This window comes from Notolabrus celidotus, chromosome 20 (genome assembly GCF_009762535.1).
Source record: "Notolabrus celidotus isolate fNotCel1 chromosome 20, fNotCel1.pri, whole genome shotgun sequence".
Lineage (NCBI taxonomy): Eukaryota > Metazoa > Chordata > Actinopteri > Labriformes > Labridae > Notolabrus > Notolabrus celidotus.
In genome coordinates, this window is record NC_048291.1 from 269,205 (window position 1) to 289,699 (window position 20,495).

Below are 20,495 nucleotides of genomic sequence, written 5' to 3' on the forward strand. Positions count from 1 at the left end.
ACTAATTATTATTACAATACTATTTATTATTAGTAGTAGTATTATACTAATTATAATAATCATTTTAATTATAAAAATGTCTATTTTGATAAACTACTGTCACCTATATAATAGAGCTTGTTTTCAGGCTTAGTAATGCCCGTTATAAAATGAAACCTGAAGTCTCATTACTGCCTGAGAAGAAGAGGGTTTAATAACATTTCAGTTTCATCAGGGGGAGAGAGGCTGTAGATAAAATGTGGCTTTAGCTGGAAGCATCAAATAAATATATAAATAATGTTTCATGTAGATCAGCTGTCTGCCTGGCCTCGTGTCAGATCCAATGGGAGCTAAGCTGTAATTCATTCAAATCAGCTGACAAAGAAATATTAAATGTTCCCTCCAGACTTTAAAAGAGTTATATTGTGTTAGGAATGATAAACTCTGACGCTGCAGTCATTGTCTCTAAAGATTTAACATACAGACACTGCAGAGTGATACAGTTTCATGTTTGTGATAAAATCTTTATTAAAACAATCATTTGATTTCACTGAAGCTCAGACTGAGTGAGTGAGGTACAACATATAATACATTCACAGAGTGTACTGACACCTAGTGGACAACGAGAGCAACTACAGAGTCGTGTTGTGTTCACTGCAGACAGTTTATTAACTTTGTCTCTTTCAGTCTGACTTGCTTCAAACATCTCCTTCACTCTGATCCGTCTGATACTTACGAGCAGTCATGATCACAAATATATGTTTCAACTATAAATCAGTTATACATTTAACATTAGTCCTCCTCTGCTACTGATTAAATACAAAAGTGTCAGTCATGAAGTATGCACAAGAAAAAGTGATATTTTTACAAACATTATAATCTGAGGTCAGCAAAAATAACAATATACAAATGTGCTCCATCGTCCTCCTCATCTTTATTTTAGTGTTTGAGTTAAACGTTCTTCTTTTGAGGGGGTGAAGGCACGCCGGCAGGAAGGTGTCAGTCTGATGGACGGAGACTACCTTGAGATGATGGAGCCGGCTTGTGATTGGCTAGAGGAAGTGGTGGCCGCACTCAGCAGAGAGAAACCGCTATGACTCGACTCCAGGCTGCTCATGGATCCCCTGCAAGGAAGGAAGGAAGGACGGAAGGAAGGAAGGAAGGAAGGACGGAAGGAAGGAAGGAAGGAAGGAAGGAAGGAAGGAAGGGTGGAGAGTTGACATGTTAACACTCAGGCGTGATTCTACTGGATGTAGTAGATTAATATAAAAGACAGCATCATGATATCGTGATGGAGGGAGATGAAGACACTGACCTGAAGTCGTGGGACGCCAGCACCTCGGTGTAGTACATGATCTTACACTTGTGGGAGGAGACCTGCAGCGAGGCCAGAACATCGTCCACGCGAGGCAGGCTGGAGGCGGAGCACGCTGGGGAGCTGTGGAAACGCCACTGGAGGATGAAGAAGCCGGGCCAGCGCGTCACGTGGGAACCCTGTAGGACCGGAGGAAAGACGCAGGATGGATTTAAAAACTGCAAACTGAAGTTTACCTGCAGGAAGAATACGCTCCATCATCTCCTCTCTGACCTGCACACTCTCTCCCTCCCTGCACACGAGGGCCTTCTCCACCATGCTGTAGTCCTGACCCAGGACCCAGCTCCTGTCGATCAGCTGGGCGTTAACCGCCCCGAGGGACGGGATGCCATGTGTTCCCAGAGCGTCCCTCTTGGGAGGCTGCGGGGTCCTCTTGGAGTGGTATATGTTGAAGATCACGTCTCCTTTGGACACGTCAAAGTCCCAGGTGATGACGGAGGAGGCCTCTGTGATCTCGATCAGCATCTGAGGGACGAAGAGAGACGATCGGAAACTCAGAGAAGCAAACAGCCGGACGTAAATCTCACGTTTCTCTTTTGGCTTGAAGACTGAAATGTAGATTTCCTCCAGCTGGAGGCTCCATAACCCACAGAATGTATTCAGACATGAACACAGATTATAAACATAGAGGAATACTTCCTTATTAACATGAGAGGAGAGGAGATAAGAGGAGATAAGAGGAGAGGAGATAAGAGGAGAGGAGATAAGAGGAGATAAGATAAGAGGAGAGGAGATGAGAGGAGATAAGATAAGAGGAGAGGAGATGAGAGGAGATAAGATAAGAGGAGATAAGATAAGAGGAGAGGAGATAAGAGGAGATAAGATAAGAGGAGAGGAGATGAGAGGAGATAAGATAAGAGGAGATAAGAGGAGAGGAGAGGAGATAAGAGGAGATAAGATAAGAGGAGAGGAGATGAGAGGAGATAAGATAAGAGGAGAGGAGATGAGAGGAGATAAGATAAGAGGAGATAAGATAAGAGGAGAGGAGATAAGAGGAGATAAGAGGAGATAAGATAAGAGGAGAGGAGATGAGAGGAGATAAGATAAGAGGAGATAAGAGGAGAGGAGAGGAGATAAGAGGAGATAAGATAAGAGGAGAGGAGATGAGAGGAGATAAGATAAGAGGAGATAAGATAAGAGGAGATAAGATAAGAGGAGATAAGATAAGAGGAGATAAGATAAGAGGAGAGGAGATAAGAGGAGATAAGATAAGAGGAGATAAGATAAGAGGAGATAAGATAAGAGGAGATAAGATAAGAGGAGATAAGATAAGAGGAGAGGAGATAAGAGGAGATAAGATAAGAGGAGATAAGATAAGAGGAGATAAGATAAGATGAGATAAGATAAGAGGAGATAAGATAAGATAAATATGAAATATAAAATATTGAAATGGAAAATGATTACTATGAAATGAAAATTCTAAATTATGAAACAGAAATGAGAATTGAGATCAAATTAATAATTGTGAGATAAAAGGTAAAAATCAATTAAATAAATAAATAAATATAGATTTTATTTTATTTTGTAAAAAGGAATCAGAAAAATTATTATATGACAAATGAAAAAAAATCACACAGACAAAAAGTAAAACTGATATAACAAAATAAAATGTTTAAATAAAGAATAATTTAAGAATTCAAAATAACTAAGCCATAAGAGAAAAAAATAATAATTATGTTGTAAATATTCAAACTATGAGACAAAGGTTTGACCTCTTCATCACTTAATGTTGCTTTACACCATTTTTATAACTTTCTATCTTATAATTCCTTCTTTCTTATCTCATAATTAGGCTTACTATAACAGAATACTTTCATTTTATAATTTACTTTCCTAATTATGAAAAATCTGATGATATTGACTTTCTGTCTTTTACTTTCTTATAATCATGATGTTTCATCTTATAGTTGTCTAACCTTTATCTTTGTTTGGACTCTTTAACTCATAACTAAGACTGATAAACTCTTAATGTTGATTCCTTATCTCCTCGCTATGACTCAAGATGTATGTTTTTATTTAATTATCCAGATGTACTTCTAGTAATGTGTCTTTCTGTTTCACCATTGAGGTCTGGGTTCAGGTTGTAGAGCAGAGTCTGTACCTCGTACGGCGCTCCTTTGAAAATACTGGCGCTCTTATAGACAGAGTCAGTCAGCAGCCGGTTCTCTTCACTCTCCAGCTCCTCGGCCGTCCTGTACAGAGACTTAGGGACCAAACCTCCTTCTGGGATGTCACACTACAGAGGGAGGAAGAGAAACAAAGTTCAACCAAGACAACAAGAGGCAGCTCACATCACCGACTGTTCCTAACTTCTCTCTCTGAAGCTGGAGTCACAGGTCAGGAGTGAAAGGCAGGAAGTGCATTATATGATGTAGTTTGAGTCTCACCATGCAGTCCCCTCCCAAGAACTCGGGGATGATTTCTCTGTCGATGTAGTCGATCAGTCCTCCTGGACCCTGGTAGTCGTTTCCAGCATACACAAGAAACTTCTTCCGGGTGTTCTCATCGATCAGAGGACTGACCTGAGCGATCAAACACAGAGCTTAGGGGCAGAAACAGCAGGCGCACTCATCATCACATCATCATAATCATGGATTTATAACTCAAAACTTCTTAAAACTTAAACCTCTACAGTCCAGACTTTACGCCTCTGCTTCTGAAACTCTCCCACTGTGAGCAGAGTTTGTACTTTTATTAGTTCCTGAGTTATTCCTACATATTTCTGCACTTGTGATACAACGTTTCTGAATGTCTTTGCAGAGTGCCATCACTCCTTTATGAGCTATACTGTCGCATGTTGCTGCAGCACTAAGTACATCCCCCTCATGCATTATGCATGGCTGTAATCATCTCCCTCACCATTTCAGCTTTGTTTATATTTCTAATTCACAATGTTTCCATTCCCCATTCTGCCGAACTAAGAACTTAAGAACTCCTGTAAAAGAAACCTCTACATCTTCTCTTTAATCCGTTCTTTCACAGTCGCAGGATTCATTAAATCCACATTAACAGATTCAAAGTTCCAGACTCTGTTCTCACCAGAGTCCAGAGCACCGGGAAGACTCTGGGCGCCCTCAGGATGAGCAGGCGGCCCAGAGTCTCAGGGTAGTTCGCCTCCACCACCTCGATGATTCTCAGCAGAGCTTTAACACCTGGTCTCCACAGGTGACGCATGTTCAGACCCTCCAGATCCACCAAGCAGGTCCAGCAGCTTCAAGACACACAAACAAGAGCATGAACAGGAGCATGGACATGAGCATGAGCATGAGCATGGACATGAGCATGAGCATGGACATGAGCATGAGCATGAGCATGGACATGAGCATGAGCATGGACATGAGCATGAGCATGAGCATGAGCATGGACATGAGCATGGACATGAGCATGAGCATGGACATGAGCATGAGCATGAGCATGAGCATGAGCATGAGCATGGACATGAGCATGAGCATGAGCATGAGCATGAGCATGGACATGAGCATGAGCATGGACATGAGCATGAGCATGAGCATGAGCATGAGCATGAGCATGAGCATGGACATGGACATGAGCATGAGCATGAGCATGGACATGAGCATGAGCATGAGCATGAGCATGGACATGAGCATGAGCATGAGCATGAGCATGAACATGGACATGAGCATGAGCATGAGCATGAGCATGAGCATGAGCATGGACATGAGCATGAGCATGAGCATGAGCATGGACATGAGCATGGACATGAGCATGAGCATGGACATGAGCATGAGCATGAGCATGAGCATGAGCATGGACATGAGCATGAGCATGAGCATGAGCATGAGCATGAGCATGGACATGAGCATGAGCATGGACATGAGCATGAGCATGAGCATGAGCATGAGCATGAGCATGGACATGGACATGAGCATGAGCATGAGCATGAGCATGGACATGAGCATGAGCATGAGCATGAGCATGGACATGAGCATGGACATGAGCATGAGCATGGACATGAGCATGAGCATGAGCATGAGCATGGGCATGAGCATGAGCATGAGCATGAGCATGAGCATGAGCATGAGCATGGACATGGACATGAGCATGAGCATGAGCATGAGCATGGACATGAGCATGAGCATGAGCATGAGCATGGACATGAGCATGGACATGAGCATGAGCATGGACATGAGCATGAGCATGAGCATGAGCATGAGCATGGACATGAGCATGAGCATGAGCATGAGCATGGGCATGAGCATGAGCATGAGCATGAGCATGAGCATGGACATGAGCATGAGCATGGACATGAGCATGAGCATGAGCATGGACATGAGCATGAGCATGAGCATGAGCATGAGCATGGACATGAGCATGGACATGAGCATGAGCATGAGCATGGACATGAGCATGGACATGAGCATGAGCATGAGCATGGACATGAGCATGGACATGAGCATGAGCATGAGCATGGAGGTCTGGTTATCTGAGACACTGACACAGGAAGGAGGAGGTTTCATTTACGCACCTGATGGGTCGACCGAAGACTCGGGTGTTCTCTTCACAGCGTCTCAGACCCTCCTCGTTGAGCGACAGGACCTGAGTCAGTCATCGAGTCAAAGCGTGAGAGAGACGAAGAAACTCTAAACAGACATGTGTGAACTGTAACATGAAAACACTCGTCACCTGTCTCAGCAGAACCTCCTCTCCAAGAGCTCGCACCAAACCTTTAGTGTCCATCTGTCCCAGACGCAGGACATACAGAGGACGGCCGTCTGAAACACACACACACACACACACACACACACACACGCTCACAGACACACACACACACACACACACACACAGACACACACACACACACACACACACACACACACACACAAACACACACACACACACACACACACACACACACACACACACACACACACAAACACACACACACACACACACAGAATGATTACAGGCTGTTTACAGTTCCAGTGTGTGAGCAGAGGGTACTTCCTGTGTTTACGTCACATGTCATGATGTTGATCAGCTGAGCGGTTAGACGTGATGACTCAAACATGTGAGCGTGGACAGATGGAGCTCAGACTGAATCTTCAATAATTAACTCAGAGCAGCGTGGACTTTATAAATACAGCAGGTGAGTCCCTCTGCAGCTTCACCTCTGTTTTCACTTTCTCTGAACACGGGCAGAGATGGAACAATACACACACCTCATGAAACAACAAGGTCAACATGCCTTATTAACACGTCATGGTTTTCACTGTCTTATCCCTGGTTGCTTCATTTATTTTGATTTCATAAAAAATGTGTTTTTAATTATAATAATAATAATATTAATAATAATGATAATAATACTTTTTTTGGAGCACCTTTCAAAAGCCGGGTCACAAAGTGCAGCAGAATAAAACAGGCAGTTCATAAAATCAAACGAGGCAAATTAAAGAAATAAAACATATTTTAACAGACAGAAAATTCCTTTAAAATAACTCTAAAGGAATACAATATTATAAAACATATATTTTTTAAACAGCTAAAACAAGTTAAATAAAATAAAGTGTGTTTTTGTTTTGCTTATTTTTATTTTTTTTAAATGTTCATAAATAAAATATTAAAAAAAAAACAAATGTGCTTTTATTTTGAAAGGACACAAAAGGAACCTAAACCAGCTTAAAGCATCTTCAAGCATTCCATGATGTGCATGAGCTCTGAGGTTTCTGCCTGTTAAAGGAAGTTTGTCCTTGCCACTGTAACTTGCTAAATGCTGCAAAGTGCTCTGCTCATGGTGGATTAAGATGAGATCAGACTGAGTCCTGTCTGGAAGAGGGGACTGGATCTGATCCGGTCTTGATGTTGGGTCTTTGTTAATAATAGAACATAGAGGACGGTCTAGACCGGCTCTGTTTGGAGAACGTTTGTTGAGATTTGGTGCTTTATAAATAAAGATTGATTGATTTCACATCTATCTTCCTCATGCAGCGAGTCAGAGGCAGATAGCGCCCTCTGCTGTTTGAAAAGGGTATCACAGTTCATTTTTCATCACCCTCCCTCATGTGTTCAGATGTTCAGTTGCCTCTCTACACACCGCAGTGACACCGCCAGCATTGCTGACTCAGTACCTCTGTCGTGGTGATGCCAGCCTCCGGTGTAGTAGTCCTGCATTAGCTGCGGGCGCTCCCACGTGTCTAACAGGAAGTCCACCTGGTGCTGCTTCCTCCAGGTGAGTGACTGACACAGCAGCTCCCGGGCCTTGTCCAGGTTGAAGTCTCGGGCCCTCAGGAAGCGCAGCACGTGTTGATCTTTGGGAATCTGCAGAACAATATCAAAGATCTTCAGCGTGAGGTTGAGTAACGGTCTGAAGGATGCTCTGTGTGTGTGGGCGCATGCCCGACCTTGCCCTTGTGGTTTTCTTGGAGCCACTGGCGCAGTCGAATCAGACAGCTCTCCTGCATGAGCGTTAGATCACCAAGGTAACGTCTGATGTAATCAGCGTCCAACTTGTCTGCAGGCAGAAACACAAACACGGCGTTAGGCTGGAACATATGGCGTGCGTTAAACTGCATTTCAACATGACAAAAAGAAACAAGCAGTTCACTTTGCCAAGCCCTGCAGTGTTCACTGCTGCTGAGACATTCAGCTCTTAAATACCACATATGGAGCTGTTAAACTTTAAACACTTTAATGTGATCTAGAGCTGGAGCTCCACTTCTCATGAGGAAACACAGACTGACCGTCAGGAGAGCCAGGCGGCAGCTCTGAGGGGCCGGCCGGGTCTTTGCTGTCCTGCCCGTTGTTAGCTCCTCTTCCTGGGATGGATCGGGCTGCAGAGAGCGTCTGGAGCCGGGAAGCTCCAGAGACGACAGGAGGGCTCCACCGAGGCATGTACGTTACTCCTTCCTCCTCCAGCTCTGTGAGGTAGTACTCGATTATTTCTTTACCCTACGACACGGGAAGGAGGGAAACTTCAAGTTAGAGTCATTCAAAAGAGAAGAGCTTTCCAGGTTGATTAGTAAATAAGTAAATCCAAAGTGAAATGGAAGTTTCAAACCTTTTTAATGCTGCTGGCGTATTGTTTCATAGCGATCTTCTCTGCTGAGCTCTCAAAGCCAAAGAAGGACTTAATGTCCAGACTGGCTGTTTGTTCGAAGCACGTCCAGTCCTCGTTCTCCGGATGGACCTGAGGAGGACGAGCACCAAACACAACATATTAACATTCAGTGATAAAAGGAGGAATAAAAAAACAAACCACAGAAACTCTGAAACTCTGGAGTCTGTGTCCCCTCTCTGGTTTTGCTCACCGTGTAGTTGCAGCTCTCTCGTACGATGACTCTGTTGGAGAAGGTCTCGTTGTGGACCTCGATGTGGAGCGTCCTGTCTCTGCGATTCAGAGTGTTCTTTTGGATGAAGTAAAGGTAGTCCACTCCGGCGATCTGCACGCAGAAAAAGAAAAGGGAAACAGGTGAGTTACGTTTTAAAACACCAGCTTTAAGGTCTGCACAGTTTCTACTCAGTCTGTTTTAACTGTAAGGGATCAGGTCTGCAGAGGTACCCTCTTCAGCAGCCGCGGGGCCTCGATGTCAATGACACAGCGCCGCTCAGTCACCAGCGTGGATCCGTCCTGGCTTTGGTTCTCCTTGATGATCTCACTGTCCACGAACACGGGGATCAGGGGACACTTTGGGAACCTCCTCATGTAGGCCTGAGCGGGGAATCAAGAGAAACCAGACATTTAAAAACAGAGAATCAATAGATTTACTTCTCTCTTACCCGCTGTACTCTGGAGTCCTGTATGGTGCTCATCATGTAAAGGTAGTTCTCTGATTGGCCACAAGAGGGCTCTTACTATTATCTTAAAGAGACAGTTCACTTTTATTTGATGTGGGGTTGGATGAGGTACATAATGCTCTCATGTGGAGTATTGATGTCTCTCTGATCTATGAAAACAAACAAGAGAATTAAAAAGTGTTTTAGTGTCTGAAAGCACAGACAGGGTCACATTTAAATGTTAAAGGGAGCAGGATGAGACATTTGGTCAAGAAACACTAATTCAATTTATACTTCCTGCAGACTTCACGTTCATTACATGATTAACACATTTGAATATTTTTTATGCCTTTGTTTTTTTTTTTATATCTAATGTATATATTTTTTGTCATTTTCTTAATTAATTTTTTCATTTAAATTTGTTATCATTATTTTTTGATTAATTTATTTTATTCATTTTAATTTATGATATATCATTTCATTATATATTTCTGAGCCCTTGTTTGATTGTATTTATCTTGTCTTGTTAATCTGTTTAAAAAAATTTTTTTTTTAAATTTTAATTAAAACTAAATCAAATACTTCATTAAATTAAATTAAATTAAATTTAAAAAAAACATTGATTAAAAATACAAGGGCATATCTGCAAAGATTACTTTGTCCACAGGGGGCGCTAAAATCAACACAAACTGAAAGTTCCTTATAGGAGCTTTAAAAATACTGTGCATTATGTACAGTAGACAGCAGTGAGCACAGATGCTGTTATTATCATGCCAGTGTTCAAACTCAGGAGCTAAGCTGTGTACCGCTGTAGACCGGGCAGTGAGTACCCCTTACCCTCGCCCCTGTTAAAGTCTTTCATATAAAAAGCTTCTGTGAGGAGCGCTGTGTCTCACACTGAGCAGCATGTGGACACACTTCCTGTGTCATATATTGAATAATCAGAGGCTTCTCTTTGTTCATAAACACACACATGATACTGGATGTTCAGTACAGCAGCAGCTTGTATCTGTGGAAGATTTCACAGCACTGATAACTGTGTTTATTACCCACAGCAGCACACTGTGGGAACATCTGTCCTGGAGGAACCAGGACTCACCTGTCAATATTGACTGATAGGCTGTTTCAGGATATACAGAAATAGACCCGGCCATGTGACAGGTAACCAAGTAACTGAGGGCGGGGAGGGAACCAGAGCATGTTAGGCTGTGGGGACTAAAGTCTGAGGAGGGTCTTACAAACACAGAAAATTAAAAGAATAAAGACTCAGACTTTGACTTTAATTCACCTTAATTCACCCTGAAGCCTCTTTCTGCACACACACACCTCCACACACACACACACACACACACACACACACACACACACACACACACACACACACACACACACACACACACACACACACACACACACGCATGCATGCATGCATCGACACAGCACAGTATACGAGCGGCCTGATCAATAGGATGACATTACTCACAGAGTTAATTGATGGGAAAGGGTTTCTGGGTAAATAAGCAGCATTGACCGGCGTTGTGTAACTGACAGACTCTGCAATAAAAACAAATTAAAGCCTATGTCCTCGAATTCCTCGAAGCGATCAGATTTAAAATCAGAGTGAGAGCATGAAGACGGGCAGTGTGTGTGGGTTTACAGAGAGGTAGTTACTTATCAACAGTAAGTGTTGTTCGGTTATATCTCTTACTTTGCAGCCTGTTTCACAGCTTCTCATGAAAGAAATCCACTCATCCTGTTCAACACTGAAACCACAAATATTTGCTTTTAAAACGACATCATTTCCCTTTAGGCAAGGCAAGGCAAGGCAGCTTTATTTGTATAGCGCATTTAAATCAACAACATCTCTCGTGTCCTCTTCAAAGATTTTGACCTCATGGCAGGATGTAGTTCAGAGATGTAGTTCAGAGATGTAGTTCAGAGATGTAGTTCAGAGATGTAGTTCAGAGATGTAGTTTAGAGATGTAGTTCAGAGATGTAGTTTAGAGATGTAGTTCAGAGATGTAGTTCAGAGATGTAGTTTAGAGATGTAGTTTAGAGATGTAGTTCAGAGATGTAGTTCAGAGATGTAGTTCAGAGATGTAGTTCAGAGATGCCGGTCAGCTTGGTCTCTTTGTTTGGAAACAGGCCAGAGAACCGATCCGTTAGTGAGACTATCAGCTGCTGCAGACGAGGTCCACGACATTTAGATCTTTAGACTAGAAGAAAATCAGAGCTTTACTTTCAGGCAGAGCGCCTGTTTGTCGTTGCAATATTCTAACGCAACAGAGACAATGACGGGCCGTTTACTGAGAAGACACCTTTATGAACCAGAGTTACTGAAGAAGACCGAGACTCAACGGACTGAAGGAGAGAGAGGAGGAACTTCTTCTCTACCTGGAGAGAGGAAGAGATCCAGAAGTATCTGATGGTGCAGGTGTGTAAACTGGGACCCCCTGAACCAAGAGAGCTGCTGTCATCCAGAGCTCCAGCCTCACTGAACGCCGCTTTCTTCAATCTTTAGAAGTTAAATCAGAAAACTAGAAGAGCCGAATGGAAGTGCGTCTTCACAGTAAGTTGTTTTTCCATTACATGATATTTTAATCTTTGCATCGTAAACTCAAACTAGCATTAGTATTTAGAGTTAGTGCCAAGGCCAAATTCCATCTGATCTGATCCATCTCAGCTCCGGATCTGATAGGTTTCTATTCTAGTCAATGTGTTAACTTCCACTGGATCCGCTCCGGTGCATTCCGGCTGCGTCTCTGATCCGGCAGGTCGGAGTCCTCCGGATCAGATACACAAGACTTCTATTTGTGCATACAGCGGCGTGCAGGATGCTGAATAAGGTTGTTAGCAGGACTGATAACCTGAGGACGTCAGGATCAGCCAGGCACTAACGAGGAAAACAAAGATGGATGGGAGCCGAGCGGGGTTACTCTCTTTTCATTGGATTCTCTCTTTTAGGCTGTCAAGGCCTGGATCTCTTTTCACAGGAGCTGCTGCTGCTTTCCACTAAAGACCTTTTCAATACCGCGCAGTGATGCAGGAGGAATATGAGAGAGAGAGAGAGAGAGAGAGAGAGAGAGAGAGAGATAGAGAGAGTGAGAGAGAGAGAGATTTCAGGGAAAATGCAGCCTGTGTAGGTGTGGACTCGGACCGGTGGGTGAAGGAGTGTGACCGCCTGCAGCATCACGGTCTTTACCCCACACACTGACGACGTTGCATAAGCTTTGGCTTAATATGTAACTGCAGAGAACAATAAACAGAGAGGGAGAAATGAGTGTTTCTCATGAAAACACACACTTATCTTACTTCTGCTTCACACTCAGCTCAGAGTTTGAGTTTGTAAAGAGGAAATATGAGCACAAGGAGGTTTAATCTTCCAGGTTGGGCAGATTTATCTTGTGGTGTATGCAGATCTCTTCTTCTATAGATGCATTTCCACCAAGAGTCCCGGGGTCTTTTAGCCCCCAGAACTACTTCCCCCTGAACTAAAAGGTTCCTGGTCCCCCATTGTTGTCTGTGTTTGGACCGTGGGCTGAAGTCCCGGGTAGATTGTGTAAATCAGGCCAGTGACGTATGGAGGAAACAAAGTAAATGCACTACACCACCAGACCAGTAGAGGGCAGTAACACAAAGAGGAATGCCATTCATCACAGATGACACCATAGAAGCAGACGGACAGGCAGGTATCATTCTGAGCAACACAACAGTTAGCCTGTTAGCATGAAGAGACTCAGCTGGTCTGTTTTAGATGGTGCTATATTTCATCACAGATGGATTCACTGAATCAACACGTGAGAGGAGATAAGCGCGAGTAGCAAAGACGTTTCAACACGGCTTTAAAATCCTTTAGAACTCAAACAGCCGTGATCGCAGAGATCGGACAGGTGGGGCAGGTTTATCTGGGGGGGTAGGTAGATCTTCTATCAGCAGATCTCCTTAGAGGGACTGAGGGACACGGCTGCTCTGAAATGTAAATATTTTGACAGTTAAATTACAGACCTGAAGGAATCCAAGGACCATTACGTAACACCCTTTTCTTACTCCTCTGTCTGAGTGACTCAGACCCTCTGGACTTCTTAAAGCACCACAAACAGGAGGATAATGTAAAAGTTGTTTGAACCTGGCATTGAATTAAGAGCAGAAACTTCTGCAAAGGTTAATAAGCAGCTCTCTCTCTCTCAGTGTGTGCCCTGCAGATTACTGTATTTACTGCAGCATCAGGAGAGAGGAACAGAGAGGACACTGTATATTTTTAACACTGAGCACAAACAGCAGTTATCACGGGTAAGTGAATCTGTGAAGAGGAGGAAGATGACCCTGGGAGGCAGACAAGGCTGCAGACACTCTGTAGGTGTCTGAAAGGGTTTTACGTCTGCAGTAAATTACCATGTCTCACAGACTAAAAACCAGCATTAAGTGGAGCCAAAAGCAGGTTTGATGTATTTTCTCTGGTGTTTTAAATGTGACTCCTGAGGGGTTTAGAGTCAATATGACACAAACAATAGAAACCACCTGAACTGTGTCTCATACAAGCTTTATATCAAAGAAAGATCCTCTTAGTCGTCTATAAATAAACTAAGATCAATGAATGTGGGATGTTTCCTTTACGTTTTTTTTAGAGCGAATATTCAAAATGTCATTTTGGAGAAATTTGACAGCCCTAGTCTTAAATGACTTCACTTACTGATGAGTCCTGATGGGTATTCAGACCTTTCCTCCAAACCCAGCAGAAGGTAACACCTTTAACACCCCTCCTACCAACAGCAGCTTTAATATTCTCAGACCGGAGGTTACTGCTGGGTAAAGCTTGCTGATGATCATAAGGTCTGCTGTGGTTACAGACATTCAAATTCACATCAAGGACACAGGGACTCCTGTCACTGATGGTCTTATCTGCTGTTTTAAGTCATATAAGGAATCACTGAAACTTGCATTGTCAGCTTTGGAGCTTGAACTGTTGTGTTTTTATATTTTGGATTCAAGGTTTTTTATTGTCATTCCAACACAAGCTGTCACGTGATATGGGAGGAAATTCTGATTCTCAGGTCCCGTATAAAGCCACAAAGAACACCCAATGTAAAGGCAGACATTAGTAATAAATATAAAAATATAAATACAAATATAAACATTGTGCATGAACTGATGGACTTATTTATGTGCAATTGAGTGTACAGTGTGCAAGTTTTGAGGGAGTCCGTTTTATTGTACTGTTCATGTCAGAGTCTGTATGGCTGGAAGCGGACGAGACTACAGACCACCAGAGTTCAGCAGTCTTAGGGCTCAGGACAGAAGCTGGTCCTCATTCTGCTGGTTCTGCTTTTTGTTGAGTTTAGAGGGAGAAGCTCAGAGAGACGCTGACTGATACAAACACTTCAGTTCACTATGCAAGATCCTGATAAGGAAGACACTCAGGATCATCACCCTGACTATAAAATGACACTTTGGCCTTCTATATAAAAACAACATTACTCACCGCCATTATCAGCTCAAAGGGGTGCTTGTAGACCCGGACTGGGGACTGGTATTCCTGAACCATGGTTGGTTCTGATCCACAAGAAGCCTCTGTTTAATAAACACAGACAGCATCTTAACACAGCTGTAATATATATATATATATATATATATATATATATATATATATATATATATATATATATATATATATATGTATATATATATATATGAGAGTTAAAGCAGCTGCAGGGGGATTTACATCATGAGGTGTAATAAAGTTTAAATCATAACAGCTGAGTCATGAGGACACAAACATCATTAATACTGACTGTAAGTTGATTTAAATACATATTTAATATATATATAATATTCATGTTATATAATGTAGAATCACAGCCAGAGAGGGACCATAGAAACCTCAGCAGCGACCAGCGGCCGAACAACCAAGAACCAACATCGACAATCACTCACAGAGATCTGAATCCACCTTGCCCCCTGATCCACAGTCCTAGTCCGACTCTCTGCGTGGGTTCCGTGGATGTTTAAGACCTTTATATCCTCGTTATGAACTCTAAAGATTACTTTCCTGTCGGTCTGTCGGCCCCCTGTTTCTGCGGGTTCACGGGACTGTCACAGGGGGAGGAGCTTCAGAGCTGCCCGGGTATGGAAAGCCAAGAGGGCCAAAATTCAACTCAAACTTTAAGCGATTTAAATTGAATCAACGTATTCACACTGTTTTATAATAATAATAATAATAATAATAATAATAATAATAATAATAATAATAAGAAGAAGAAGAAGAAGAAGAAGAAGAAGAAGAAGAAGAAGAAGAAGAAGAAGAAGAAGAAGATTATTATTATTATTATTATTATTATTATTATTATTATTATTATTATTATTATTATAATTATTATTATTATAATAACGATAATAATAATACATTTATTTTATGTGGTGCTCTTTAGGACCCTCAAAGACTTGGCTAGGGAACCGAAGGGTCGCCGGTTCGAGTCCCAGTATGAACTAAGCTTGGCAAGGTGCTGGTTCACTTGCCTGGGCACTGCCGAGGTGCCCATGAGCAAGGCACTGAACCCCCCACTGCTTGGGGTGCGCTGGTTGATGGCAGTATCCTCACTCTGATATCTCTCCCTAAGTGCATGTCCACTGCATGTGTGTGCATGATTGTATGTTTATACCAAAGAAAGCTGTGTGTGTAGCATGACCGTAAAATAACACAAGTGAAAAAATTGAATTTGGGGATCAATAAAGTAGGTTTCTTTCTTTCTTTTTTCTTTCTAGAAACCATAAAATCAGACATTAAAAGAAACAGTGAATTTAGCAACATTAACAGTTAAAAGCAGTGAGTTTTGATCCAGGATTTGGAAGTGTGTAGGTCAGTACAGTCACAGATCTGTTTGGCCAGAGAGAATTCCAGAGGGAGGGGGCAGCACTGTCGCTCTGTCGCCCCAGGTGCAGTGCTTCAGGGTGGAGAGAGGATCATAACAATTATAAATGCATGGAGGTGTATGATACCTCCACCCTGTGTCCTTTATTTTACAGACACTGAATTTGAGCTGTAATCACCTAAGCACTGATCCACTGTGCTGTTTGTACTGTTGGGCCATAGACTGTATAAAACATGGAGAGTGGCTGTTTTCCAAACTGCCTGCTCCATACTACCTACGAATGTATGCAATAAGTGCTGCATACTGCATACTACATACTGCATACTGCATACTGCATACTGCATACTACATACTACATACTGCATACTGCATACTGCATACTACATACTGCATATTGCATACTGCATACTGCATACTACATACTACATACTACATACTGCATACTACATACTGCATACTGCATACTACATACTGCATACTGCATACTACATACTGCATACTGCATACTGCATACTGCATACTACATACTGCATATTGCATACTACATACTGCATACTGCATACTGCATACTACATACTGCATACTACATACTACATACTGCATACTACATACTGCATACTGCATACTACATACTGCATACTACATACTACATACTGCATACTACATACTGCATACTGCATACTACATACTGCATACTGCATACTACATACTGCATACTGCATACTGCATACTGCATACTACATACTGCATATTGCATACTGCATACTGCATACTGCATACTGCATACTGCATACTGCATACTACATACTGCATACTACATACTGCATACTACATACTGCATACTGCATACTACATACTGCATACTGCATACTACATACTACATACTGCATACTACATACTGCATACTGCATACTACATACTGCATACTGCATACTGCATACTGCATACTACATACTGCATATTGCATACTGCATACTGCATACTGCATACTACATACAACATATTGCATACTGCATACTGCATACTGCATACTACATACTGCATACTGCATACTGCATACTACATACTACATACTGCATACTGCATACTACATACTGCATACTGCATACTACATACAACATACTACATACTGCATACTGCATACTACATACTGCATATTGCATACTGCATACTGCATACTGCATACTACATACTGCATACTGCATACTACATACTGCATACTGCATACTGCATACTGCATTTGCAGGTAGTATGTAGTCTGACTGTTCTGGTGGATCTGGTCTGCAGGATGCTGGGTCAGGCGTCGCTGGATTTCCAGTTTCCGAAAGCGGAAGTCAACAACGGCCAAGCTGAGAGTGAAACTGCTTCTTTAGCATCCCTTATGCTTTAAAAAGTTAAGAAGTGGTTTATATGGTGAAGCAGATTTTTTGTAGCCTGACAATGACAGTTACTTTACAGTAAACGCTTACTAAACTTAACTTTCAGTCAACCTAGCTAGAGGCTAAGAGACAGAGCTGATCAGCCTTATAGCCTCCTTGCTAACAGCTAGTAGCATGCCACCTTGTCAGCCAGGTCAGCCCTGCCAACATCACGCAAAACTAGTCACATTAAAATCTTGGAAACTGATGAGTTATTCAAATAATTAGGGGAGTTGAGCTCTTCAAACCAAAATACATTTTTTATACCAGGCTGTAAATATGCCCCAAGTGGACACTTAATGAACTGCAGTTTTAAGCAGTTTTCTGCGAGGCTTCATTTCTGAAGACCAAAGGTTACCACTCATGTATGGCTTGCCTTTGTGAAGTTCACTAAGCTCTGAGACTTTAAAGGGTAATTCGGTGTAGTGGTGATGAGAAGAAGTCGTTTCATTTATTTTATTTCCAAATAAGGGGATTCTCTGTAACTGCTAATGTCTGCTGATTGTCCTCTCTGTGTGTTTGTGCACAGATCCAGCTCTGTGAAGGAGCAACAAACAGCAAACAACACACCCATCAAACAGAAATAGTAAGCGCTTGTGAACTGACCCTCCAACCTCTGGTGAGTATATGTTAAATATGTCATCCCTGCTACAGGGGGCATGATAATTAAGAGAGCCGCTAACAAGAAAACCAATCCCTTTGGAGGTTTACTATATGAGTAAGTTTGTCTGACGTTAAAACCCAGCTGCTATTATCAGATATCCTTCTCTAAGGAATCCAGTCATGCACTTATTGGGCAGACTACACCTTCAGATGTTCCATGATTGAAGTATGTGGTTATTCAATGTCGAGCAAAAATATATCTTTAACATTTTATCTAGGAAATGATTTAGTGGAGGTACTCACTGTCTCTTTACTGTTTCACAGACACCATCCAGAGAGATGCAGCTGGCCCCCCATTGAGACTCCTGATGCAGCAGAGATGTGTGAGGATTCAAAGCGTCTGGATTTGGCAGCCTACAAAAGGTACTCGAGTCCAGCATGGGAGTTCCTGAGAGGGGGAAGTGGAGTTCAGATAAGCTCTTTTTTTTCTAATCAGCCTCAGGCAAAAAGAATTATTGCTCTCAGCAACTCTTTCCCCACAATTTTGGATTAAACACAAAACTTTGGTGCCTTTGTTGCACTGCACAGTCATTCTGCTTTCCCTCAGAATACTCTACAAAATGCATGAACTCTAGGTTCAACTCCCAGTCAGTGCTTTGTCTGACGAGGCGATGCACCAAGAAGCCGGGTGTTACGGTTTCAGAGGTGAGCTGTCAGTTTAACGGTGAGGGCCAAACGAAGAATCATCACATCAAATGGAGTAAAAAAGGACAGCTATATATATTCAAAACAAACTGAAACTGGAGAACAGTGTCCTCTTTTTTTCTAAGAGGGACATTTTGGTGGTTTACCCTTACAATATTAAAGTTTGGGCATCTTTAAAACCAATAAAAAGACATGAAATCACCTTCTATCCATCAGGACAACAGTTCTGTTTTGAGATTCATATTGTGCCGTCGCCCTCTGCCCTGTGGAAGGACGTGACAAACACCCTGACTCATCCCTCTGATTAAAACGATCTCCTACTCTCTCTCTTGTTAGTTAATTGTCGTCCATGATAGGAAAATATGAAGGTTTACTCATTGTCTCCTTTCAGCTCGGCTTGTTGAGTCTCAGAGCTCATCATCCTTCCTACAGTCCTCTCAGCGCTCCTGCCTAATTATCTCTAATAATGACTGAAGCATATTGGATGTATTTCTTTGCCCAGACTTCACAGTAGCTCCACACACCTCCGGCGCTGCTAAGCTGAAGCCTCTGGCAATAAATCCCATGGAGATTATGCAGTCATACGGCTTTTTATTCATGCATTGGTAATTCAGAGCACGGATAAAGCTCTTTTCATCAGCTGTTCACCTACTGTAATAAAAGAATAATGTGCTCTGAATGGATCGGTAAAATTATGCTTTCAAACATTACAGGAAGCTATCCATAAATCAACTGATTATGCTGTCTTGAGTTAATGATCATAATCGGCAGATAACCAGTTGTTTTTTCAGGTTTGAGGAAAAGCGTAGTCGTGTGTTTCCCCCTTTCTTTTCCTCTTTGAAGGTAACGTGTTAAAAAGTAAAATGTGAGGTATTAATACAGACGAGGTAGCTGAGTTCCTCCAGGGTATGCACTTCAGGGAACGAGTCAGTTTGAGTGAAAATAGAAGCTGAATATTCAAAAAATAGAGAACCTCTGACCCAATCTGACCCGTCCCTCCCAGCCCGTTAAACGCAGGGTATCAAAGTGTGTGAGTGTGTGAGTGTGTGAGTGTGTGAGTGTGTGAGTGGTCAGGCACCATGCTATCTTAAAGAGCTCTCAGTGCCCCTCTTTATCATTGCTTTCCAACAGTACAGGCCTGCTTGTCACATTAAAGTCTTTAAGAGTAGTGCTGTGACACAATATGGTACAATGACAAACTACGCCACACTCCAAGATATCATCTGTGTTTGTTTACATCAGGGTAGTTGAGCTTCATATCTTTATGGCAGTGAACATTAACCGGAGCAAACACAGGAGAGAGCTTCTGACAGATTCAACCTCTGCCAGCTGACAGGCTTTAATTTAATTCAGTGGAAAGGAGTTGTTCTGAAACGTTCCCTCTCAGGTCTTTAGTCCTCATCTAATGAATGAGAAATTTTAAAAAGCTTAATTGGACATTTTAGTGTGAAAGGAGCTTCAGAATAACGATGGTTGAAGTGAGCTGGAGCTGAAAAACACCTGACCATCATACCCAGGATACTTATCATACCACATGCCTTTGAGTGCCAGGAGGACGACCTCTTCTTCTACAGAAGGGGATCAGCGCTGTGGGGTCTGATTCGAGCTGACACATCAGGCCAAAGCTCCAACTCCTGGGCTTTCTCTGTTAGCTCAGCCTGCAGCTCCACCTCCACCTTGGAGCCTTTTAAATGTCAGGTTAATATTTAAATTCAGAGCTGCTCCGGGGCGTACGATATAGAGGGAGATACTCTGGTGAAAATACTGAATCATTAGTGTGGATACCCACCGATCTTAGAACCCCATCGGTCAACATCT

At 42.3% G+C, this 20,495-nt stretch overlaps 1 protein-coding gene across 1 annotated transcript; it reads right to left on the reverse strand.

The window, feature by feature from the left end:
- Positions 1-482: 482 nt before the first annotated feature.
- LOC117832694 (SEC14-like protein 1) lies at positions 483-15,208 on the reverse strand. The gene is made up of 16 exons (XM_034711931.1): positions 15,017-15,208; positions 14,565-14,653; positions 8,871-9,020; positions 8,620-8,751; positions 8,370-8,498; positions 8,053-8,260; positions 7,714-7,823; positions 7,441-7,630; positions 5,999-6,087; positions 5,841-5,911; positions 4,394-4,565; positions 3,742-3,876; positions 3,456-3,590; positions 1,568-1,819; positions 1,295-1,473; positions 483-1,103 (listed from the first exon to the last, which is right to left on the reverse strand). The coding sequence occupies exons 2-16, from the start codon at positions 14,625-14,627 to the stop codon at positions 998-1,000; spliced, it is 2,121 nt and encodes a 706-aa protein (XP_034567822.1). The 5' UTR covers positions 14,628-14,653; positions 15,017-15,208; the 3' UTR covers positions 483-997.
- Between the last annotated feature and the right edge of the window lie 5,287 nt (positions 15,209-20,495).

What these genes read in the sequence shown, in the direction of transcription:
- LOC117832694 (XM_034711931.1), bottom strand. Translation starts at nt 14,627, where the DNA reads ATGGTTCAGGAATACCAGTCCCCAGTCCGGGTCTACAAGCACCCCTTT. An exon ending in GCCGCCTGGCTCTCCTGACG is followed by an intron (nt 7,824 to 8,052) that starts GTCAGTCTGTGT and finishes TTCTGCCTGCAG; the next exon opens with ACAAGTTGGACGCTGATTAC. An exon ending in TCAAAGGAGCGCCGTACGAG is followed by an intron (nt 1,820 to 3,455) that starts GTACAGACTCTG and finishes TTCGTCCCTCAG; the next exon opens with ATGCTGATCGAGATCACAGA.